The 24,789-nt window shown below is 50.5% G+C and overlaps 2 protein-coding genes across 10 annotated transcripts in view; both read left to right on the forward strand.

The window, feature by feature from the left end:
- FOXP4 (forkhead box P4) overlaps positions 1-24,568 on the forward strand; it is a 140,724-nt gene extending 116,156 nt beyond the window's left edge. For 7 of the 8 annotated variants that reach the window (XM_039535187.1, XM_039535189.1, XM_039535190.1 and 4 more), the window contains 4 exons: positions 12,788-12,909; positions 14,042-14,108; positions 15,041-15,207; positions 15,892-24,568. In XM_039535187.1, coding sequence (XP_039391121.1) covers positions 12,788-12,909; positions 14,042-14,108; positions 15,041-15,207; positions 15,892-16,036 — 501 coding nt within the window. In that variant the 3' untranslated portion in view covers positions 16,037-24,568. The remainder of the gene's footprint in view (positions 1-12,787; positions 12,910-14,041; positions 14,109-15,040; positions 15,208-15,891) is intronic. The other variant, XR_005597669.1, reaches the window with a different exon arrangement.
- MDFI (MyoD family inhibitor) overlaps positions 17,930-24,789 on the forward strand; it is a 66,648-nt gene continuing 59,788 nt past the window's right edge. Inside the window, exon 1 of one of the 2 annotated variants that reach the window (XM_039535194.1) lies at positions 17,930-18,061. Coding sequence is in view for 1 of the 2 variants with exons in the window: in XM_039535196.1 (XP_039391130.1) it covers positions 18,052-18,061 (10 nt within the window). In the remaining variant the exon portion in view is untranslated. The remainder of the gene's footprint in view (positions 18,062-24,789) is intronic. The other variant, XM_039535196.1, reaches the window with a different exon arrangement.

The following is a 24,789-nucleotide window of genomic DNA, read 5'->3' on the forward strand; positions in this document are numbered from 1 at the left end:
GCCGCTGGATGGTGTGTGCCAGGGTGCCCCCAGGCGGGGGAGGATTATGGGATTGGGGTAGTGGATTGCGAGGTTTCCGAAGGGGGTTATGGAGCAGCTAGTCTGTGAGCACCTAACTTGCCTCCCTGTCTGTCTTAGGGCTTCCTGTAATGCCTCTCTCTGTAGCATCTTGAGCAGTGACGAACTGATCCGCAGGGGGATTGAGCACCTGCATTTCTTAATGAAATCAGTGGGAGCCCCAAGTGCTCGGTTCCGCTGCAAAAATCAAACTCTTCTTTTTTTCCTAACCATTTATCTCCCCCCCCCCTCCACCCCCCATGTGTCCTCAAACTCCAGAGAAGGTCAGATGTGAATGGCCGCTCTCTAGGGTTTGCGCTCTCAGGTAGGCGCTGTTCAGTGCCCCCAGGGGATCATGCAGGAGTGAGCAGCTCCCTCAAAAAGGCTCAGGAACTAGGTCTGGAGCTAAACCTGTACATTTTGGGTACAGGAGAAGGGTATTTAAAAAAAAAAAAAGGAAAAAAGTTAGACTCTAGAAATAGAAAATAAGGTTAATGATAACCTGGGGGCTGGTGTCTCACTGCAAATAAAGATGCCTCAGCCAAGCTGTCAAAGTCTCCAGAGCTGCCACGGCTCTTGCTAGGGTACCAAATCTCATCTGAGGGGATGAGGTTCTGTGTGAGCTGGCTGCCGCCTGTCTTTCACCTTGGCAAAAAAGCGGGTGAAACGTCGGGCTTGTTCTGAGAGCGAGGGTGGTGTTATGGGTCAGGCACCGGCATGGGGCTCTGGAGACCAGGCTTCAGCTCACGGCTCTGCCACAGACTGGCTCCGGGACCTTGTGCAAGTCGCTTCATCTCTCTTTGCCTCAGTGTCCCCTCTGTTAATTGAGGATACTAGTCCTTCCTCTTTCCCACCCTGTTCAGACTGTAAGTTCTTTGGGGCGGAGGGGCTCTCTCTTACTGTGTATGTACAGTGCCTTGCACAATGGAGTCCTGAGGTCAGTTGGGGCTGCTCAGCCTCCCCTCCCCATTTGTTGGGATTCATGGCACCAGGACGAGACAGGGTTCCCCAGGCAGAGCAATGGAGCTGTGATCTCCATGCCATGGAAGTTGAGTCTCCATAGAAGCCTGGAGCCCCCAAAACCTGAGCTTCCAGGTGCATGCAGGATTAACCTCGGGACGTCCGTAAATTTGCACCCACTTACCCCAGGCCTGAAGTTGGCCCCTTGGGCCTGCGGTTCGCCGTGCACCTCCCCTCTGTTATTCAGGCTCCACTCCCTCTTGGTGCCTTTTCCATTCAACGGTTCTGGTCTAGATCTGGAGACCCTCACGGGGAGGCTGCAGGGAAGCACCATCTCCAGTGGGGAAGGGGCAGGGGTCACGTTCCTGCTGCTGGGCACCGCTGTTTTTCAGTCAGCGCCTCCCCCCTCTGCCCCCATCCCATCTTCCAGACATGACGTAATTCCACCGGTGTTACAGGCAGACCCTGATGCAATCACTCCCTCAGACGGGAAACCAGAGTCATTGTGTAGCCTCAAACCCTGATAAGAGCTCAACCCAGCCAGCTGCCTATTAACTGAACTGAGAGGAAGAGGCAGAGGGGGATAAACTGAAGGGAATTGTCTCCAATGGCGTCTGGAATCCCTGCCTCACCTGCAAGCTCCAGAATGGTCTTTATCATGTGTCTTGCGGTAGAGCTTTGAGACCCCGGCTAAATCAGAGCCTCCTTGTGCTTGGTGCTGTACATCGCTGTAGTGAGAAGCAGCCCCTCCTGCCAAAGAATTTACAAGCTGAATATGACAGGGGAAGAAGTGACTTGGCCGAGGTCACGCAGCAGGTCAGCGGCAGAGCCGGGGATGGGACGCAGGTCTCCTGTCCTCTCAGTGGACCTGACCCTGGGCCGGTGGGGATAGTCACATTACTTGTGCCTGTGAAACTGAGTGCTGGGGAGCTTTGGGCGCTGGAAGACCTCCCTGCACAAGCCTCTAAAGCCTAGCGAACCTCCACGTTCAGGGCTGTGGCTCTTTTAGTTTTCACCCATCCACCCCCCTCGCCCTTTATGCCTTGATCCTTCTCTGCTCCTTCCCCCACCGATGGTCCTCATCCTCTTTTGGGTGCTTTTATTATCACCATTGTTCCCTTGTATAATTTGTACCAGGGCTTCACTGCGCTAGACACTGTGTAACAAGGACAGTCCCTGCCCCAAAGAATTTACAACCCCAGTCAAATGCTCCTAGTGGCGTCCTACGCCAATGCAAGTGGGCGTGAGCAAGTCACCAAGCTGGCTTCTCTGTGCCCCGGACAGCATGGCCTTGAGCGGACCTCGATTAGTGCAAAGCTCAGAAGGTTTGTTTCAGGGCAGTGCCCAGAAGTATGGGTGAATTATCCCAGCCTTGAATGACAGCAGGCGGGGAATCGCTCAAGTAGGTGGTTCTTGGGCTGGGGTTGGTACTTCCCACCGGCTCAGAAGTCCCATAGGAGCTGTCTCTCTCGCAGCTTTCATTGCTTCCAGCTCTGGAGCTCAGAAGTTCAGGGCTGCTGAGAGCGTAGGGAGTGGGAATATTAAAGCTCAAAAGAGGGTTCGGCTGGTTGCAGGGGAGAGGCTTCTTATTTTAGCCAATCCAGTTAACTCACCCTTAGTTGGCATGCGTCTCTTATAATGAATAGTTTGCTGCTGGTTGTACCGCTGGCTAGTGGTGGTTTGTATAGGAAGCTGTTCAAGGGTATAAGAAGAGAATGGATGGTCCAATGGTTAAAGCACTGGACGGGGATTCAGGAGAACTGAGTGCAGTTCCCAGCTCTGACGCAGACTCCGTGTGACCTTGGGCAGGGGGGTAATCCGTTTGGGCCCCAGTTCCCCAGTTCCCCATCTGTAAAACGGGTTTAATCATTCTTCATCTGCCATGTCTGTTTCAACTGGGAGGAGTCCGGGGCAGGAACTGTCCTCTACTATCTCAATGTGAAGCATCTAGGCACTGCCATAATGGGAAAAATTAATAAGAGAGACTTGTTCATGTTGCAGTAGAACAAGCACTCACTCATAATCTATATGAGGAGCTGTCACTTTGGTTTTCAAGTTCTCTGTTACTGTTCTTTAGAAACCCCCACTGTGTTGAGATCAGTAAGGGCTTCCCATTTCCCGCTGATGCCAACTCCCAGCACAGTACCGCCTTGCTGCCAAGCACCTTGGAAAGCATTGATGCTGACAATTCACTCCTAATTGCTCTGAGCTCCATCCACAGACAGAGGTGAATAGCTGATCTGTTTGAGGACAAAATATGAGCTTGGGAAAGATTTCCAGTCTTGTTTGTTTAGGAATTTATAAAATCTGAGATGACAGAGACAGAAAAATATCTATTAAGTGGCATCTACTCCATCCACCTGCCAGGCCAGAGTTTTTTCCCTGGTATGTATCAATTTGTAATACAACACAATTCAACTCGCTTTAACTCAAAGTAACATGGATCAAAGCATTTAGAGGGCCACTATGAATATAAAACTTAAAAGAAATATCTGTGATTCAAATAACATCTTTTAGGATCTTACTTTTTATACTAATGATGCATTCCTGAAGGTCTAATAAATGATTGCTAGATGTTTTAATCAATTATTATAGATTTCAACAGCTCAATAAGTCACTTATAACCATGGTTTATGACTAGAGCTTATCACAGTGGGTTTTTTTCTCTCTGGAAAATTTTGACTTTTCATTGGAAAAATTTTTTTTGATTCTGAAATGCCGCCACAGCATCTCATGGGATTTGTAGTTCAAATGTCTCATGCCCCCATTCTCCTCTGTAGGCCAGAGTCCCTAATTGAACTGCCTCTCCCATGATGCACTACTGCATTCCCTCAGGGGCAAAGAAGGCAGTGCATCATGGGAGTTGCACAACTGTGGTGTCATTTCTAAATCAAAATATTTCAGTTTCTAGGCAGATGTTTTTCTTTTTAAACACAAAATTGAATTTTCTGCAGAAAGCAGATGGTTTTTCTCTCTCTCTCTCTCTCTATCAAAAACCCAATTTTCCACTGGAGAACAGTCTCAACAGAAAACTTTTGACCAGCCCTGCTTATAACACCATCTGCTGACATGCTTCCAGACGTCTAGAACATATAATACTCATGTCTATAACAGGCTTCTAACATCTATTATTAATCTTTTATACCTATTTATCTGTGCACCATGAACAAAAATACCTTCCATCCTTCATACCATTCAGACTGAAAGTATTTTAATAGGCTCTCTCCCTTTCAACTATTTGTTCCATTTTACTTTTCATGCTCGTGGCTGGGATAGTGGCGAATAGTTTGGTTAATTTCACTTCCTGCCGTGTTTGTTTTTTATTTTGAATAATCTATTGTCAAGGGACTCTCCCAGGCACATGTGCATTTTATATATTTTTTTAAAAGCATGATTTCGTACAAGTCAAACAAGTGTCGTATGATATGGATTCCCGTCAATCCTGCCCCAATCTCTGGGACAAAAAGAGTTTGCAAACGAATTAACGATACCCAAGAGATGAAACAGACTGAAAGGCAGCTGGCCAGTTGGCATGGACATCTGGTCTTAGTCCATCACCAGATCAGTGACCAAGATCAGGGATGTTTCCGTGCCATGGGCCCTAGTCCCTTGAGTCTGATTTCTGGCAACCTGAGGACTTCAGGCAATACCAGAGGTGTGCACCAGATCACTTAGCACCTGCAGGATTAAAGGGTCCATTCCTTAGCTGGCATAGATCAGTGCGGCTCCACTGACTTCAGCAGAGTGACGCTGATTTACATCAGGTGAGAATCTGGCCCATTGTGATTGTCTAATCTGACCTCCCACCTAGCACAGGTTGTAGAATTTTACTGACAGAAAAAGGGTTGGAAGCCTTTCCCATAAAGTTTTGTACATCTCTCTCTCTCTCTCTCTCTCTTTTATTAAAATGAAATCAAAAGGCCAGGCCCAAAACTAGCTGACAAGCGTCCCCTTTCCCAAATCGGCGGGTTTGCTGCTGGAATGCGGCGCCTGTGCCTGGCTGACTGACCATGAATAATGGTGTCAGGGCAGGGAAGGCAGAGCCTAGGCCACCCCGTGTGCGTATCCTGCAGGATGGGTGCCCTTCATCACAGTTGAGCGTTCAGGACATTGCGATGTCTCAGGCTGGCAAAGCAAATTTGCAGGGCCCTTCGCTGGGGCTGCGGGACCTGAGCTAAGCTGTCCTGAAATCTGAGCTACCGTTGGCTGTTTTAGGCTGTGACGGTACATCACAGAGGGCTTGTTTCAACAATTAGTCCCCTTTCAAGGGGCAGAAGGGCTGGTGCTACCCTGCTCACTAGACTAGGGATTAGGATTCCAGTTCTCCTTTGTTCAGCCATCCCCACTCCTCATCTCTCCATCTGCACACACCTCACCCTCTGTTTCCTTTGTTATCACTTGAACTTTTCTCTGTTCTCTTCCCACTTCACCTCACCCACCTGCTCGTCAGGATCTGACAACCCGGAGAATCCAGCCTGGTGCGGTAGGGTGACCAGATGTCCTGATTTTATAGGGGCAGTCCTGATTTTGGGGTCTTTTTCTTATATAGGCTCCTATTACCCCACCCCCACTCCCTGTCCCAGTTTTTCACATTTGCTGTCTGGTCATCCTATGGTACAGTAGTGTGGATTTAGAACCCACCCCTGTTGGAGATAAGGTGTTAGAAAGTTAATTGCTTCTACTCAATTAGGCCTTTGTGCATGGCCAGTCCGTCTCAGCCCTTGTGCCAAGTGTACCAAGAACATAGCTCCCGGGGGGTGGGAGGAGAGGGGTATCCCCTCCTGTGAGAAGGAGAAATGTGCCCCCTGTTTAGCTCGACCCTTTAATTCCCCTCCAATGCACATAGAGTGAGCTGTAGCATTAACCAGCGCTCTGGGTAAGAGGTCAGTGAAACAAGCCCGGGAAGGACTCCAGTTGTTTGAACAGCTCCGTGAGTTTCCTGCACCAATCATCGACTCCTCCTGATGGCTCATGTGGAGCATTGCACTTGCAGGGGAACAGCTCTTTGCATGCCAGGCCAGCTCTGTGTATGAGCACTTCTGCCAAAGCTGCCCCGCAAGAGTCGCATTTGGGATCACACCCCCTGGTGCGATGGCACCCTCCGAGCTGGCAGATGGTTTCCGTCTTTGGAGAACAGCACTTTCACACCCGTCGCTCTCATTAAAACCTGGCACCGTTCACAGGGGGTGAACAATGGTTAGAACAAGGGACTAGGAGTCAGCACATCTGGATTTCCCTCCTCTCCCAGAGTCAGGAATAATGTCCAGGGTTTAGAGCATGGGAGACTGGGAGTCAGAACACCCGAGTTCTATTCCTAACTCTGGGAGTGTTCTGCTGCCCCTGGCTGCCTCAGTTTCCCCATCTGTAAAACAGAAACATTACAATTTAGCAGAACTGGCCAAAAATTTTCATTCTAAAACATTTGAGGATGAAAAAACTGCCATTTCTCCTCCTCCCTCTCCCTTCTTCCTCTCACCCCCATGAAATGTTTTGCAGAAAACTTAATATTTTCAATATTTTAGAAGGGAAAAACTGAAATGTTCTAGTTTAGAAGGGACCTTTCCCCCCTTTTTGTCTTTTTCCTCTTTCTTTTTGCTGTCTTCCTTTTTCCATTTTGCCCCTGAAAAGAAGAAGGGTCAGAAGTGGGAGAGGGGGAGATACGAGGAAAAAGTCTTAGTCTTTAAAAGCAAAAAACTTGTTTTGGAGGTGAAAAATTATAATAATAAACCCTTAAATCCCCCCCCCCCGACCCCAAAAAAACAACCAATCATGGTTTCTCAACCAGCTCTGAGAATCCCGGCTGATCAGCAGGTAGGAGGCGCTGGGCAGGCGCAAAGCGCACAGAGAAGGAAGGAAAGAAGTGAGAGGAGAGGAAGGGGTAGTGGCGTGTGTTGGCGTGACGGCGCATGCAGGTGCAACAGCAGAGAAATCTCCAGCACGATGGGGCGGGGGCAGGGGTTGGGAGGGAGGGAAAGCAGGGCCGGGGCATAAAGCAAACATCATTAGACAAGACAAAGACAGGAGGCAAACAGAGCAGCCAAGTCTGGTACTAAATAAATACTCTGTCGAAATGCAAAAGCCACCTTAAAATAAGGCAGGGAGGCGGCCTGAGAGCAGAAGATCTGAGATGAGGTGAGAGAGACCTCTCTCTGCCCCCCCCCCCCAAACAGCCCCCCAACACCAGCCCAGCTAAGCAGGCGTGTGACCTTACCCCATGCTGAGTCCACTCGAAACACTGCGGGGGTTAAGCTCTTGTAAGAGCCTGGATCTGGCAACGTCAGACCCCCGCCAATAAAATGCCCGGGTTGATTTTATATCTCAACATGGCTTTCCCCACCCGTCCCAATGTCCATTTCACAAGAGAACCGTTAAGACTCCGGGCCATGCACTTCCAAGGGGTTATTGCTCTCTTGGCCTGCAGCCTCGTGTGTTAGAATGGCCACTGGGGGTCCATCTACTCTACAGTCGGGAGGTGTGATTGCAGTATGTGTAAGCATCTCGAGCTAGGGTTGGCTGACTTATTTTAGAGGGCTAGCGGAGACGCCCCAGTGTCATGTGCTATCTCCTATCGGTTGGGCTTGTACTCCGGCAGCTACCCCGTGCCAGCGCCCACGCTGCTGCACCTTCACCTCTATTTGTAGCGAGCGAGCTCGATCAAAGCTAGGTCGGATCTGCCTACGTGTGCTGCAGTGTAGACATAGCCTCTAAGAGCCCATTCAGGCAAGCCCGGACACTGGGCTATGCACTGAAATGCAGTGTTATAGGTGATGGGATCTGGATGCTTGTGCGGTGGAAGACAAAAGGGAGCTCCAGCAACGAGTGGGCCGCTAGACAGACACGGTAGGCTTTCCGGTGAGAGAGGATCTACTGGTTCATGGAGGGGGTCACACCGTGCCTACCTGTGGGGTGTTGCATTGAAATGTATTTGCATGCAAGTCACTGTCTGAGAAGCTGCTTCTGTTGAGAACTAGGCTGGTCCAGTGGCTAGGAGATTGGCCTGGGACTCAGGAAAGATGGGTTCTAATCCTAGCTCTGCTGCTGACCATTTCTGTGCTCCTCTCCTGTCCTTACTCTGCCGCCTCTGATTAGGTTGTAGTCCCTTTGGGGCAGGGACTGTCTCTCGCTATGGGTGTTTTTTATGCTTTTAAAAAAAACCGCCCACAAGAGTGAATCTTAGAGCCCAGATCAGCTGATTCAGGCTTGTGCTCCTGTTTCGATGTACAGGCTCGGTCTGGAGCCCGGGCTCTGAAATCTAGTGATGGGGGCAGGTGGGTCCAAGAGCCCAGGCTTCAGCCCAAATCCATCCTCTACTGTGCTATTTTTAGCCCGTAAGCGTGAGCCTCATGAGGCCAAATCAGTTGACCCAGGTTCTAAGACTGGCTGTTGTGGGGTTTTTTTGTATATACCTTGTGTGTTTGTACAGCACCTAGCACCATGGGGCGCTAATCTCAGGTGTGGGATCCCTAGGCACCATTCGACTCTCAGCCAGCGACTTGCGTACTCCATTGATTTGCGTGGATTTACGTCCGCATCCCTCAGAGCAGAATTTCCTTTATGGAAAAGCCCCTGTTGAAGTCGGTAGGGATGAATCCGCGTTAGGGTTCTACCCTAAAATCCCTGCCGCACTGAATGGAGAATGCGATCCTTTCTGGAGGTATTTTGAACCCTCCTGTCGAATTCCACAGCAAGGAAGAGAATTCTCTGTTAAATTACATAAATTACATTTTAAAAAAACAAAACAAAATCCTTTTATTTTCCATTCAATTCTTCAGCCCTCTCCCCACAGCCTAGCCCTCCGAATGATTTTGATTAATTTTCCTCCCACTTCGTGCCTCTATTAATATATATACACACGCCCATGACAGCGTTGTACAGTAATGGTGGGATGCTGCTTACATTTGGGTTACAGAGTCATTACTGTACAGTGCCGGGGTATTATTTTTTAATAAGGGTTGTGGCCTTGCTGTGCCTCTCTCCTTTAATCTGGTCTTTGTTTGAAGGAGGAATCCCAAATACACACAGGAAGGGAGGAGGTGGGAGCTGTCCAGGAGATTTATTCATTCTGCCGTGTGCTAAAGGAGGAGCTCTGTTTGCTAGCCAGAGGGCACAGGTTGAAGGGCAGTGGGATCCAGGGCAGATCCCATCTGCCAGGTGACGCCTTAAGGGGAAAAAATCCACCTCCAAGCTTCCAAACTCCTGAGACAAGAAACCCAAACTCCTCTTCATCAAAGCCTCCCTGGTCAAAGTCTCTGTCGGTGGGAGGTGCTGCCGTACCGAAGAGCTGAGGGCGAGAGGTTCCCAAAGCGACATCTTGGGGCTCCTGAACCAGTAGGGGGACCTTGGCTCGCCGCAGGAGCTCAGGGCCCATCAAGCCTCTTGCTTAGTGTCTGTGGGAGTATGGGGGAGGAATCCCAGTGAAAGAATCTCCCTCGTTCCCTGCCAGATTTGTTTCTAGTGAGAATGGCAGAGCTTTTCTTTGCCAGTGGCCACTGGCTTGCTGCATGTGCCCCCTGTTTGTGGGAGCAGCAGTACGGAACCTGAGATGCACCAGTGGGGACTATCTCCCATGCGTGTTGGCACAGCTGCGGAAGGGGATGGGGAAGGAGCATGGATCATTGTGTGCACCTCTGTAGAGATAGGTGGGCTTGTGGCTAAGGCACTGGACCAGGATCTGGGTTTGATTTCTTGTGACTCCCTGGGTGACCTTGGACTAGTCACTTCGGCACTTCTGAATATTTTACCCAAAGTGACTTCGGCGCCTAAGCTGCACTTTCAAAGGTCGCCAAGAAACTGAAGTCTCACTAACTTTCTCCTAAGAGCCCAAGTCTGATTTTCCAAAGGGAAAGGTTGCTGGCTCGTTAGGGGTACGTCTACACTACACTGTAAAATCCGCAGCAGCAAGTCTCCAAGCCCAGGTCAACAGAGTGCTAAAAAACAGCTGTGTAGACTCTTGTAACCCCTTCCAAGGCTTCAGAGGCCAAGGCCCACTGTCTGTACAGCTGTTTCTAGCACTGTAGTGTGAGCCCTGTGAGACCAAGTCTGTGGACACTCACTGGCACAGATTTTAAAACACAGTGTAAACATACCCGATGCTTTTGAGAATGTTACTCTTAATCTCTCTGTCCCTCAGTTCCCCGTCTGTAAAGTAGAGGGAGTAATCCTTCCCCTCTCCCATGCCTTATCTGTTTTGGGGCAGGCCCTGTCTCTCGCTGGCTGTGTGTCCAGTGCCAAGCACCATGAAGCCCCGATCTCAGTTGGAACCTCCAGGTAGTGCTGCACTAGAAATAAGACCAATGCAGAGAGGCTGCTGACCCAGCATCCACACTGGATGTTTCGGGCAGTGGTGTTGCTTTGGCAAGAGCGGATGCATTTGTTCAGTGCTCAGGGAGGAGTCGCACTTTTTTTGTTTGATTTTTTTTTGGTTTTTTCAAAGGCAAAAAGGAGGAAACGGTCCAATTGGATGAGTTTTCGGGAACTGTAACACTTTCCAGTGAGGGGGTTTTGGTCCCTGTCCCTGTCTCTCCTTTTGCCATGTTGTCTTGGCTGGCTCCTTTGTTTATACGGCCCCCGTTCGACCTTTTAAATTGCTGTTAATGTTTTAGCGTAACGAATTAGTCTCTCATCACGAATCAGGACTCGAAATAAAAAAAAAAAAACCCTCTGAGGCCAACTTCCTGAAATTGGGGTCATTCTCATTTGCAAGGCAGAGAATCTGAGAACCTTAATGCAAGGAAATTTATTCAAAGGCAGAGCCCCGGCGTGATTAGGCCCTTTGTAATTATAGCTCGGAGAGATTCCACTCCAGCCTCCTGCCTCCCTCATGGATTAGCAAGTGAGTCGGAAAAATACACAGGATTTAATTAGAGGCAAATTAAAATTGGTAATGAAATAGGGGCAGTAGCAAATGGCAGGGAGTTGGAAGGGGAAAGGGGGAGCCGGTGTCTCTCGGGGCTGTGCCGTCTGCCTACGTGTGTGTCTCTTTATTTTACATTTAGAAATGTAAAGATGGGCGACGGAAAGAAAAAAGGGAAGGAACGGACTTAAAAAGAAAAAAAAAAAAAAAAAAAGCCCGCTTTTCTGAGTGTCTCCGAGCTAAGAACGGTGACGACTGCGTCTCGTGTGCCTTTCTGATGCAGCTCGCCCCTGCCCTGTCCCCGTCTGCCTCTCCTTTCCCTCCGCCTCCCACCAATGGCTCAAGATTCGGCTGAGCCGAGACTCGTGGAGGGCCCCAACTTGCCACCAGCTGAGCACCCCCGGCTCTTGTTGGTGCAAGCGGGAGCTCAGAGCGCCGGGCAGTCTCACAGGATCGAGGTTGCTGGGCCTTGGGAAGGGAAAAGATGCGGGGTGGGGGGGGGCAGCAAGAGGCTGTTTTATCCCCGGGCTGGTTGGCTGAGATGAGAGAAGTAGGGGGGTGGGGGTTCCTTCTGCAGGACCCTGCCCGCCGTCTCTCCTCCCCCTCTCCCTGGCTGGGGTAAGATGCAGCAAGTGCTTTTGTTAAGGTAGGCGGGGGATCGTATATTCCCCCTAAGGGATGTGAATAGAGGACGGTGCTGAGTAGGATAGTGTGGTGGTCAGGGCATTCGCCTGGGACTCAGGAGACTTTGGGGCCATTCCCTGCTTGATGTTTCATTTTCTGTGTGACTTTGGGCAGGTCAATTAGTCTCTGTGCACCTAGCTCCCCTCCTGCTGAAGGGGGATTCTTGCCCTGCCCGGCTTCTCAGGTCTGTGATGAGAAGTGCATTAAAGACTGAGATGCCAGTCACAGGGGCCATAAAAGGGCCGAAGATGGCTCTCTGGGCAGGGTATCAGAAAGGGTGCCTCCCGCCTGCCTTGGAGGGGTGAGATATAGCATAAGGTCTTGTCCCCAAGCCCACTCCTCACGTCAGCACAAGGAGCCGGGAGGGGGATGCTGCTCTCCGTCGGCAGAGGGAGCGAGCGATGGCAGAGGCAGCATGAGACTCTCCTTGTCTCAAATGGCTAGCAGAGTGCACCAGGTTTGAGGCTCAGCAATCGGCAGTGGGCTATGGTGGGCAGGCCATTGGTGGCTAGAATTTAGCATCCTCTGATGGCTCTCACGCAGGTCTCAGGCCAGATGCAAACTGGCATGAAGCAATGTCCCCAAACACCTCAAGAAGCCATGAAGACTAAACACTTTCCGCTGCTCCCACCTCCCCTCCTTGGAGATGATGCCCTGAGGGGTGAAATGCAGCATGGGAGACACCTGCACTGGCGTTGGCCAAGCAGTGTCTGGAGGGCTTCCATTGGTGGGCTATCGGTGCCACACTATTCACCAGTGCTACTGTCACTTAAAGCCCCCCAGATCAGCCCAGCACGCAGGCGGAGGTGGCAAACGTCCCAGCGCTAAGGATGATCCCGGTGGTAGCACTGTCTAGGTCAGCGAGTGCCATAGGTTGCCATCTGCCCTGCTTATAAAGTGCAAGGGAGCTCTTTCCAGAGCAGCCTCTGTGTGGTTCTACGCAATGGTCACTGTTACTGTGTAGCTCTGTCCCCCACCCACAGGCCAACTTCCCTGAGTAGCTGCTGAGCAGAACGTGGCTGGCTGAGAGCTCTCCACCCCTACCGCTGCCAGTCACCCTTCAGCACGGGAGGTGGGGTTTGAGGGAGGCTCGGTGGCTGGTGAACAGGGCTGTAGGGGAAGAGGAGCGTACTGGCTGACAGTAGGGCCATCTGGGGGATGCCATGGGTGGCAGAGATGTGTCTGCTGCGTGTCTTTCATCCGCTTTGAGTCTCCCTTCTGTCCCCTCTGCAGAACGCCGTGCGCCACAACCTGAGCCTGCACAAGTGCTTTGTGCGAGTGGAGAACGTCAAGGGAGCTGTCTGGACGGTAGACGAAGTCGAGTACCAAAAGCGAAGGCCACCAAAGATGACAGGGTGGGTCCTGCCCTCCTGCCCCTGAGAACCTCCTCTGTGGGGAGCTCAGCTGGGATGGCAGGATCCTAGCTTGCCTCCAGGGCACTAGTGAGGAGACGGGGCAGACGAATCCCATCACACAGCACCGTCCCAGGATTTCCACGACAACAAGCCTCACCCAGCACATGCTCTTTCAGCAATCCACCCCTTAGCATTTCCTGTTAACCCTGAGATGGGCCTGAACTGTCAAATCTGGATCAAACCCCTCCACCCCCCACACACACACAGCTCGAGGGTCTTCAGACCCAGGCTTTGGTACTGAGCCACCCCGGCCCTTCCTTGCACATCCCTGTACGTATGCACAGCGCTCACGCTTGCCAACATGCGACTTGAGCATTCGTCAGCGTGTATATGGGCTTAGCCACACTCACCCGTACAAGCCCATCAGGGTGCATACCTGAGTAGCGTGCAGAGAATCCCTGGCCACGTGAAGGCATTGCTGCTGGCACTGTCGGGGAAGAGCTGCTGCACAGAGACACGGGCATGACTGCTAATCTCCTTCTGCCTCTGGCAGCCTCCTGGAGGGTCGAGGGGAGAGAAGCAGAGACGGGGGGGAAGAGGACAAGACAAAGAAACAAGGAGAAGGGGGGAAGAGAATTAAGGGGTGGAAAAGAGCGATAGGGATAAAGAAATGGGGCGGAAAGAAACTGACAAAGGGAGGAAAAAGACAGAAACCTACAAGGGAAGGAAGGAGAGAAATGTAAAGGAAATGCTGTTATTGACTGGGTATGGGCCTGCAAGATGGTCCTTTAAAATGATGGCCAACCCCCTTTCCTTATCTGAAAGTTGTGGGTGGCAGGAACAAGCCATGAGCGGATCCGGGCTTGCTCGGATGGCTCAAGCTCAGCATGGATCAAGGGAGAGATGGTAAAATGGTGAGGTGTCTAATGGCCATTCTTCATTCCTTCCCTGCCTCCCTCTGCTGGGGCAGGGCATGTGTCCAGGCGAGCCCAGGGGCAGGGCAGCGCCGTGGGGAAGTTGAAGTGCCAGGAGTCTGCTATTGCTTTACCCTCCTCCGCAGAGCCCCATCTCTGACCCTGCCATTCCCTGGGCCAGGAGCTAAGAGCTGCTTCTTTTCGTTTCTCATTTGCAGGAGTCCAACTTTAGTCAAAAACATGATTTCGGGACTCAGTTACGGAGCACTTAATGCCAGCTACCAGGTAAGGCCCCTCCACTGATAGCAGACAGCTTGGGCTTGTCCTCTGCTCCTGCCAGACCCTCTCCTTCTTGCCAGAGCTCTTCTGCGGTATAGCAGCCAACCAAACCAGGAGAGACACGCTCCACAAGCCCCACAACTTTGCTCAGCAAGAGAAAACCATGGCGTGCAGCTATCAAATGCACCCAGCTAAGTTGGGTTTAACAACACGTTGCCCTATTGCAGCGGTTCTCAAACTGTGGGTCAGGACCCCATTTTAATGGGGTCGCCAGGGCTGGTGCTAGACTTGCCGGGGCCCAGGGCTGAAGCCTGAGCTGTTGGACTTCAGCCTTGGGTGGCAGAGCTCAGGTCACAGGCCCCCCTACCTGGGGCTGAAGCCCTTGAGCTTCAGCGTTGACCACCACCAGCCCCTCCCCCGGCATCGTGTCGCAATTTTTGTTTGAAAGGGGTTGGGGTGCAATGCAGTTTGAGAACCCTGCACTTATGGGGTCCCTGACACCAGCCATCCCATAACCCTTCAGCCCCCCAACGCAAACCCCTTTGAACTCATAGTTCTTTAATACCAATAATTTGAGAGCCCTACCTCCCGTGATCAATAACACAGGAGCCCCCTGATTGGTTACTCTTGGATGATCCAGGCGCACTAACCCCAGTGATTCCCTACCAATAAGCTGGGCGTCCTAGCCTCCCCGGTGTCCTGCCTATCGCAGAGACATTGACCCCCTCGGAGTCTTGCTCTCCCTTTCCTGGGCTCATGGTAAGTTGGGGAGCAGCTGTTAATGGATGGCAGCCAAGGTGGGGCATGGCATAGCCAATTGCTATGTAGCCTCCATCTAGCTGTTCTCCAAACGGTGCCCAAACTCGTGTGTAGTTGGCCAGCACCACTCTGCCGCTGTCACCACGGTGCTGCTGTCACTCTCTGTCCATCTGTTACAGGCAGCCCTGGCAGAGAGCAACTTCCCCCTCCTGAACAGCCCCACCATGATCAACACCAGCTCCACCAGCGGCATGCTGCACATCGGCCACGACGACGTGAGCAGCACCGTGGAACAAGTCAACAGCAACGGCAGCAACAGCCCCCGGCTTTCCCCGCAGCAGTACAGGTGAGCGGCGGTTCCTGGGCACTTTCCTGCCGTGATCACAGCCGTGGACGCCATGGGTAGGAGCAGGAGGAAGGTGGGAATGCAAAGCCGGGGGAAGGGGAGACGTTGGTAGCTTTTATGAAACGCCATAAGCCAAGAGGACAGGGCGGAGCAGGGAGAGGATCGATAGGGGCCCATGCTGCAGAACTCGGCGTTGGGATGCCTGCGTCCAGGAGAGGTCAGGGGTAGGGTTTGCTTTAGGTCCGTTTCTGAAGTTAATGAGCAGAGCCAGAATCTTAGTGTAGAGTTTTGAGGGACTCTAACTGAAAGTAGGGCTGGTGAACGGTGCTGGATTGACAGCTCTGGGGACTGAGGCCTCTGGGCATGGACAGAGCTCATTCAGCCCAGGCAATGGCAGGGCATGTTTTTCTCTGCTACTGTGCCTCTTCCCCAACTGGGAGGGGCACCCGTTCTGGATGGGGGAGATCAGCCTCCATGGCTGGAGAATGCAAGGGTGCCAATTGTGGGGGTTTTAGGGTGTTGCCACCTCATCTCATACAGGCCATGGAACAGTAATTGGAGAGTAACTGCCTTTGGTCCCAACCGTGACTGCCAGAGGCTAAACAGGCCCTATCACCCATCCCCCAAACTATCTCGCTCCCTCAGCACAGGCTTTCAGCTTCAACTCCCCTTGTCTCCCTTCAGCCATCAAGTCCACGTGAAGGAAGAACCCGCCGAGGCTGAGGACGACAACAGGCCTGTCTCTCTCATGGCTACCACCAATCAGAATGTGACGATCCCGGGGGACAGGGACCTGGAGGAGGAGCTGCCGGTGGAAGACTTGTCTTAAGGGCTCTCCCTCCTCACCTAGGGGCAAGCACTTCGCCCCTCCCCCCAGGTGGTGACCAAGCAATGGCTCCCATCTCCTCAAGGTGACCTTCGGCATTAACCTGACAAAGCAAAAGGGTTTCTTCGGTGCAACCTGTTGCTGAAGGCACGTCCCCTCTCCCCCAGACCCTCCCAGCCCTGTCCCGGTGACTCTTAACAGACTCCCACAATGGGGGACGTGCAGAGAAACAAAAAAACAATCCCTCCCCCTTTGGTTAGTGATTGGTGAACGAGGATGGTAGGTTGTTTCTGTCCGAAAATTTCTCCTTATTTTCCCCACCCCGTTTTCCAACTTCATGGCAAAAGGAAGGCACCTCCTGTCACGTTGGTTTTCTCAGTATTTTGTTGGGTCTCAGTCCATGCTCTGGGCTTTTCCAGTGGTGATGGGACTACTCTGTTCCATGCGAGGTTCTCCCCAAGCAACGTTCTGTGCAGCGGAGACAACGTCCGAGCTACATGCCTCCATGAATGTTTCCCCAGCCCCCCACCACCACCTTCCCTTTGGAAAAAATCATCTGTGAGTCCAGGAACCCCACCAGTCATTCTCCCCTCAGTGGGCTTTGCACTAGGAGAAACTTTTCACCTCACAGATGCCACCTGCAGATACCCAACCGGCGTCTGGCCTGGAAGTTCCAGTCACCCTCGTCTTGGTTCCTTTCCTGGCTATGGAAGAAAAGAACATGTCACGTCCATAGGAGCCTGAGCTTGGCGTAACCTTACGCAGCCCCATCAAGCTGTCACCTCCAGCAGGTCTTACTGCCAAATGCTAAACCACTTGGAGAACATAATAGCCAACCTGTGTTTATCTCCCACCTTCCTGACACCTGTTCCCTCTCTGCCCTGCTCTACAGTGGCATAGTAGCATCACGGGAGCGGTCCACTTTACCCACACAAACACAAACACTCCACAGCAGGGGCGGATGCTCTGCCCTTGAGTTTTGTTCCCTTTGAAAACGAAGAAAGGACATCTCTCCCGCCCCATCTCGTGTGGTGGAAATGTTGGAAGGACAGCAGCGGGGCCCACTCAGAATCCAGTGCCCGGGCATCAGAGATCGAAACGAGAGCTGAATGCCAGTTTGAATTCAGGGAAAGACTTGAGCCCTTCTCTGCAGAACAGTGTATCCAGTTCCTTCTCCTCCTCCCAGCTCCCCTTCCGTCCCCATTCTGTGTCGATGAAAAGTTCTCATGGGGTGAAACACTGAGCAGGGTCTGTGCCTGCTTTGTGAAGCCTCCCTCTTCCCTTCCCCGGTGCAGGGCATTTAAGGAAAGGGTGGTGAATGGAAGAGACGTCCCCTGGGCCATCCTGGCTTGGGTAGTCGTGTGTGCTGGTTCGTACTAGTGAAGCTGAGCGGGACGAGACAGCAGAATCCAAAGGAGCGGGCATGGGTCTGGCTCGGCTCTATGAATCAAAACAGGAGCTCAGCCATCTGAGCTGACCGGGACAATCCTAAAGCAATACATACTGTAAGGTAGTCGTGAGGCCCTTCCTCCACTGTGGACAGACAGATCTGAGCTAGACCCAGGCACTCGGCTCCAGTTAGCCCACTGGCTGGGACAGCGTGCAGCCCGGGCTCCTGCCACCCTCGCCATGTCAGAGACTTGGGCCCAGAGCCATGGCGAACTGGGAGCAAGCGGTTTTTTTGTCAAGACAGGAAGATACCAAAAGATTTTTCGGGATAGAAGGTCCATAGTTCAGGTGAACAGACGGTATTAATGCCAAAAAAAAAGAGAAAAAAATCCAAACACCAAACCCCTTCTCTCCCCTCTTGATTTTTGTCAATTGGTTATTTGTGTATTTGTTACCTCAGTCACACTGCCCAAGGGCTTTTCTCTTTGCAGAAAGCAGCAAACTTCCAAAGGTTCCTCTGTCCAGCCTCCCGGACGGGACGTTGATACCCACCCCCCAGCACCAATGAGACTTTGGCAAGCTGAACTGTCTGGTTACAGGATTGGATCCTGTTTGGGGAGTGTTGGGAGATGGAGGCAGGTGGGTGTGTTTTTGAGAGGGTTTAGTCTCCTGGTGCGTCTCTAGAGCAGACCTGCTTCTCCTCTGGGACTTTCTCCAAGCTCTTTCAGGGCAGTGGATTTACCCCGAGGAGCTTATTTCAGCAAAGGAGCTTGTCACCAAAGCGAGCACGGTACCCCTGTCTGGTTCTCACCTCGCCTCAGCCTCTTTCTCCTTCACACCCAACCCTCCCCTCCCCTCCATCTCCTAAAGGCAAATTGCAGAAGCCAAGCTGAATGCAGAATGAAGTGCAGCTCCAGACACCCAATGCCTCCTACTGATGCAGGCCACAAGGGGCAGTCGGCACGGCAACGCACATTTTAACATTTTCTAAAGTTCCTCTCGGTGCTGGTTCTCCTACCCTCTCCTGTCGCAGACACCATGTGCCATTGAGGGGCGGCACCGAATGATGCATTCTGGGGGATGATGGGAGCCCAGCTGCTCACAGTTTGGATCCAGATGCAAGCTTGCCCAAAGTCTCCCCTCACCATGCTCTGCCCCTTGAATAACCTCTCCCACCCCAGCATGTCTGGATGGAGCTAAAAGCCCTGGCCCGCTCTTTATAGTCCTGTTTCAAAGATTGGCAGGGTATGATTGAAAGTGATTTCTCTGTTGAATCAGTTCTGTCTCACACCCAACTCTGCTCCAGGGGCTTGTGGCAAATAACTCGGTGCTCCCTGTAACTCAGTTTTCGTCTCGCTTTGCAGTCTTTCCCTTTAGGAATGCAAGATGGAGTCACAGTTCATGAGGGAAGAGCCCTCAGCCTGGGGCAAGCGGGGTCAGGGCTGAGGAGGATGCTGGGGGATTGACAAGGATCACGTAAAGGAAACGGGTTGGACATAGCTACACCTCCCTCTCCTCCTCCCCCCTCCCCCCAGCTCCTTAATGGAAGCTGGTGCTTTCGGATCCCCCCTTCTCCACCCACTTGCAAGCTATTAGCTGGGATCCCTCCAGACGGGCCCCATGCGGGGTATTCGCTCCTGTATGATGTGCTTCATATTTGAATCACCTGGGGCAGCATGCACAGAAATGGACACTCGGTAACCAAGAGTATACGACAACCCCTTCTCTATAGCCTGATTCCCCACTCCAGCCCCTTCTCTTCTGCTGAGGTAGGTTGGGTAGCAGACGGCGCTTGGTCCCTCCATACAGCCCAGGCCAAATCGTTCCAGATTAGGTGTCTCAAATCCTTCCGTCTCTCTGTCCTTCCTGCTAAATCCCTTTAGAGAGTCTCCTGGGACCCAGGATTCCCTGCCCCCTCTGCTGCCTGATAGAGCAACGGCTGACCTTCCAATCAAGCAAAAAGGATGATCCCTTCCCAGAACCAGTCAGGGTGATTCCGGTATTGACCAGAGGGGTCACTGGAGAGTGACACTAGCAATTCCCACCCACTATTCCCTGCCCATCCATGAGCAAGGGACCAGACGAGAGTTTAGAACTCAGATCCCCATGCTTTGCTATTGCGGCTCTTGGAGTTCTTAAAATGGGAAGGTGCTATATAACTGCCAAGTGTTATCTGCTTCACACCACTGGCCCCTGCTTTTTAAAAGCACTTCTTGTTGAGCATCAGCCTGTAGATAATCCAGCTTTTTGGTCAACTTTGCACTCCCGCTCCCAGGTTTTCAAAGTCTTGAATGGCTATTTAAGATCAGAGAGCAGCTGGATTACCCACAGTAACCTATGAAAATTATCCACCTCGCACCAAGATTTCCCTTCTCATCCTCTCTGTTAAATTCTGTGTCACAGAAACCTGTGTTCTGACTGCTGTACAATGGACATGTATCCAGTCTAGACAAAGTCTGGGGCGGAGGAGTGAAAAACAGTCTCTTATTTTATTCTTGCAGCTGGAATGCATGAAAGAAATGCCACAGTCCCAGATCAGAATTGCTGCCAGCATTCCCCAGAGCCCACACTAGGTGTCTCCCCTGAACATGCGAGTTTCTTCCCCCCCCCCCCCCTCCCCCGGTCAAGTCTCTCTGAAACTGCAGAGAGATTGGAAAGTTTCTGTCCAGGGGGGTAAAGAGCGGAGAAGATGCCTTACAGAAACAGAGTCCTTCACATCTGCGGGGAAAGGCGGGAGTGGGCGGGCAGTCCCAAAAGGGTTGCAGCTAATGGAAGAAGGCAGTAGAATTCCTAATTACTACTCAATATCCAGCTACTTATTTGGAGCCCTCTAGGGAGACTGGAATAGCCACGCAAAGCAAGCTTGATCCCCAGGCCACCTCCCTTGTAAAAATACAAAGGTGACCATGTTTGATAGACAACCCGCTGATGAAGTGTAGAAACTGAGAATAAAACCTCAGCTCCCTTCCCGAGCTTCTCTGCATTCCTTCGGGCACAGTTCAATTCCAGAGACAGCTAGGGAATAGGGACCTTTGAGACTCTAACCAGGTTCCCCCACACACACACCTGGCCTATCCTCTTCAGCTTGAGACTGCTCTTAAATCCCTCCTCAGCTCCCTGTACAGGCTGTTTTGCAATTGGCATAACTGTTGACCAAAGACCTTTTCCTGGGCCGGAAGCATAAACCAAAACTTTTCCTTTAAACGTATTTTGTGTGTGTGTACGTTCACTTTGCTCTGTCCCACCTGCCTGCCAAAAAAGAGATGCCCGCAGAGTTTTTTCCCTATCCGTCACTTGCTTTCTGTTGACTTTTAAGTTATTGTTTTAAACCAAAGTTTACAGATGCTGTTTGTACGTTTTTATGAAGGTAGACCGGAATTGTGCATTACTGCTTTATTGCTGTGTTCTCAACAAAGGGTATGCTAGCGGGGCTTAGGGATGGCTCCCATTTCATCTGTCTCCAGGGTGTCAGCTCTTGCTTTTGTCTCGCGTCTCTCTGACCCGTGTCTGTTATAGATCTTTTTAACCCCCTTATTTCAACCTCGAACCCCTCGGCGGTTGCCTTTGCTGCATACATCCAGATTTTCTCTGGGGATTTTGCTTCATTTTGGGGGAATGTAACACTTCTATTATTTCAAAAAGGGCTTTTTTCCCTTTTATTTTGTATCCCCAAAAGTATTAGGGATTGTTTCTCTCTCTTCCTTTGCTCTCTAGCAGAGATTCCCACTTGCTTTGGGCAGCCAGTTTTGGCTGAGATCTCATTGTAGCATCTCTCGAGGATGCAGCGAGCATTATCAGTACTTGAGATACTTCAGAGTGGGTGCGAGCCCAGGTCCACGAGACACACTGCTCTTCTGCTCGAACGTATCCCACATTGAATATGTTGGCCAGTTGGTTCCTTTGTTAACCAATCACACCAGGTTTGGGAGCTTCAACTTCAGCACTGTTATCTTCCGGAGTTTCTCTCTGCCACCCTCTCAAACTGAAACCATATTCCTGGGGCGGTCACCTTGATCTATACACTTGCTCTTTTTTTTTTTTAATGTTCTGCCTGGTAAAATATCCATTCTGTGCACTTGGCACCCACAGCTGGTTCTGCGGGGCCCAGTACAGACGTGGATGTATTAATATGATGGCTCTCGGTACTGTACAGTCAGGGTGATGAGGTTTTGACCTGTAACCATCCCCACTCGAGGGAGTCATTTCTCTTTAGAAGTAGAATTGTCTCTGTTTAAACCAGCGCCTCTGCCCTTCTGTCTGAGTTTGTTCAGCTCGAGCTGATTAAACCAAAGGGTAAAGGAACATGCCAACGCTTGGGGGATAATGCTGACCTTGCAAGCCAGTCAGGAGGGGTTTGGGCAAGGATGGGTTTGTTGTTCTCACGGCCGCACTCTAAAGCAGCGGTGCCTGACCTTTGCCCAGCAGAGTGGGCCACATTGACATCTTGTCAGGAGCCATAGGACCTAATCCAAAGCCCACTGAAGTTAATAGGAAAAGCCCCATTAATTTAAACAGGCTTTGGACGAGACCCTTCATGTGACTAAAATGGAAGCAGGTTCCAGTCACGTTCAATATGCAGAGGTATACATGGAGACCACAGGTCCCAGCATGCATTGCTGCATCTCAAGCCAAGCCGCCTGGCCCCACCATGAAAGTCTAAATCAGGTCAGATCCCATATCTAACCATTTCTTAGGGTCCTGATCCTGCTTTATTTGACATCAATGGGAACCCTTCCACTGTCCTTAATAAGAGCAGGCTCAGACCCTTAATGGTGTTTGCGTTTGGAAATATCACCCATGCAGGTATTCCCAGAAAGGCTACTAGGTATTGTGTCAGGCCACAGAGAAATTCTATAAAAAGCTCAGTTCCTAGGGCGATCCTTAGCCCGCTGCCGGCCCAGTGCCAGAGAGGCATCTCTTCCTACTTTGGAACTGACTAGCTTTAAAACAGCACATCAAGGGTTAAAAACAATCCCCTAACTGGCTCAGAGACAGAAATTGATATTTTGTGTGTGTGAGAGAGAGAGGAAAATCCCTGCACTTGATCTCTCCTGAGAAATCAGCTTGCACGGACGGCACATGGTGGGACATCTTCATGAGGAGTCAGAAGAGGCCGTTGTGTGAAATGAGGAGAACCTCCCTGAAAGCGGATGCGTTCTGTGAGCATGAGGCATTTTTTCCCAGCTCCAGCGGAACAATCTTTCCTTTCTTTTTCCTTTGTTTGTTTGCTTTTATGTTAAATAGTCACTCATTGGGGAGATGTGGTTATCTTGCCTCTTCTCATAGCACTATCTGAGTCTCACGTCACTCCCTAGAACATTTGGATGTGTCACCAATGCAGCACTCTCCCTGCGGAGCAAAGATGCCCTGGAACAAGCATGACTTTTGATGTTTCTCCAAGGAGCAGATTTTGCGTCTGGGTCTGCGCAGCCAACCTCTGTGTCACAAGGAAATTAACAAGGTTTCACATGACCTCATGGGTTTGCCTGCACAGATCAAGTGGCAAGATCTAGCCTCCAAACAAGCTCTTGTGTTTATTAAGCTGTAGACGAAGAGATTTCCTGTCTCCTAGCTCCCTATAGGTGTGGCCTGCTTCAGAATCTCAAGTTGCAGTTGGATTTTAAAAAGCCATGTCTCTTTCATGGGCTACAAATTTGCTAGCTAAGAGTTGTGGCTTTCATGCCACCTTCATCAGAAAGTGAGCGTGTTCCTTAAAGGGTTACTGTCGAGAATGTTCCCATGTATGGATTCCAGTGAGTTTAATTAGTCTGTTTCCATCCCTTCTCCCCTCCCGCTTTGATGAGTAAATTTTGAAAGGGAGTTTCAAAATCTGGTACACTTTTTTCATCATTGATGCTGTTGGTATATAGATATTGGCACTTCATTCAGCTTGGAGGGTGAAACTGGCCCGCTCCCTTTTTATTTTCTGTTTATGGTTCATTTCACTTTCTCATGCTCTTTGAACTTTGTTTTCTTCAAAACAATTGTATGAAAATCATTTTGATGCTCTGTTTAGTGAAATTCCAACCCCCCCCTTGAAAAACATACCTGAAACTGGCTGGCACTAAACTACATGCCAGACTCCACTCGATATTTTAGGATATGATGATTTTTAGAGGCATAGAGCACCCTGAAAACGCTCTATCTGGAGCCAGTGGGAGCTGCAGTGCCCCTGAAAATCTGATCTGGAATTGAACAAAAAGGGGATTCCCAAGTGAGACTCCTGGCTGCCAACACAGATGTGAACTCCTAGAACTGATGCTTCCACCTTATGGTTTGTCTGTCCTGAGAAACTGCATCGTGTTAGAACGTGTTAACTAATATGACTTAGGTAGGCAAAGATGGTTGGGTTCCAGGAGTCAGTGGAGCGATGCGGATGAACACCATCTGATGATCTGGCCCAGCATCTTTTTTGTCTACATTGCAGATGCTGATATTGGTTACACTGGTGTAAATGCAGAGTAACTCCACTAAAGTCTGCACGGTTACACGAGCGTGAGTGACAACCCTGTGGGCTTAAGCTCATGTTAGCTCTAATAAAATGTGATTTTTTTTTTCCAGTGTAGACAAGGCTGTAGCAGAAAGCACTCCTCCTTAACAGACCCATATCAAGCTATAGAGATAGGGCAAAATGTGATCCTGTATTCTTGGGAATAAACGACACCCACCCAAAGATGTGCACACAAAACAGGGAACACACCCTGTCCGATGGATCTGCGACACAATGGGTACCAAAGCTGTAATTTCCTCTCTGAGATCACCATTGTCTATCTGCTGATATTATCCTTGTGTTACAGCCTTGCCAAAGCATTAGCCCGACCCTGAAAGTTGGTAGCCCCATGGCATATTGCCACCTCATTCTAGATAAGCCAAAAAGTTCAATTTCATTATTATTACTTTAGTAGTTTGATGATGATACTTAAAAAAAAAAAAAAAACCCACTGTATGCAAAACACACATACGCCGCCACCCATTGGATGCACACAAGTACTGTTACAAAAAAGCAACTGGCTTGTGCTACTTTTTTCTCTGTTCGTCAACCATAATGTGTGTCCTTGTATGTTGTTGTTACGCCATGATCTGGCTCAGAAGAGCACTATATAAATTATATATGAATATATATAAATATAAAGGGTTTTTAAACTGTGTGCAGGTTTGGAATATCCTACAGCTCCAAGCGCTCCTGTTTTTTGTTTGCCCCAATCGTTCAAGCCACATTAAGTGTTTGTGTCACATTAAATGTGTCCAGTTTGATACTCAGGGGTAATTTTATTTCATTTTCTTACCCCCCTCGTTGCCTGGCCCAGCCTTTTTCCGGAGTTGTGTCTAATGAAGGTACAATACCACACAAACCTTCTCTTGCGTTT

The sequence above is a fragment of the Mauremys reevesii genome, linkage group 4 (assembly GCF_016161935.1).
Source record: "Mauremys reevesii isolate NIE-2019 linkage group 4, ASM1616193v1, whole genome shotgun sequence".
NCBI classification, from domain to species: Eukaryota; Metazoa; Chordata; order Testudines; family Geoemydidae; genus Mauremys; species Mauremys reevesii.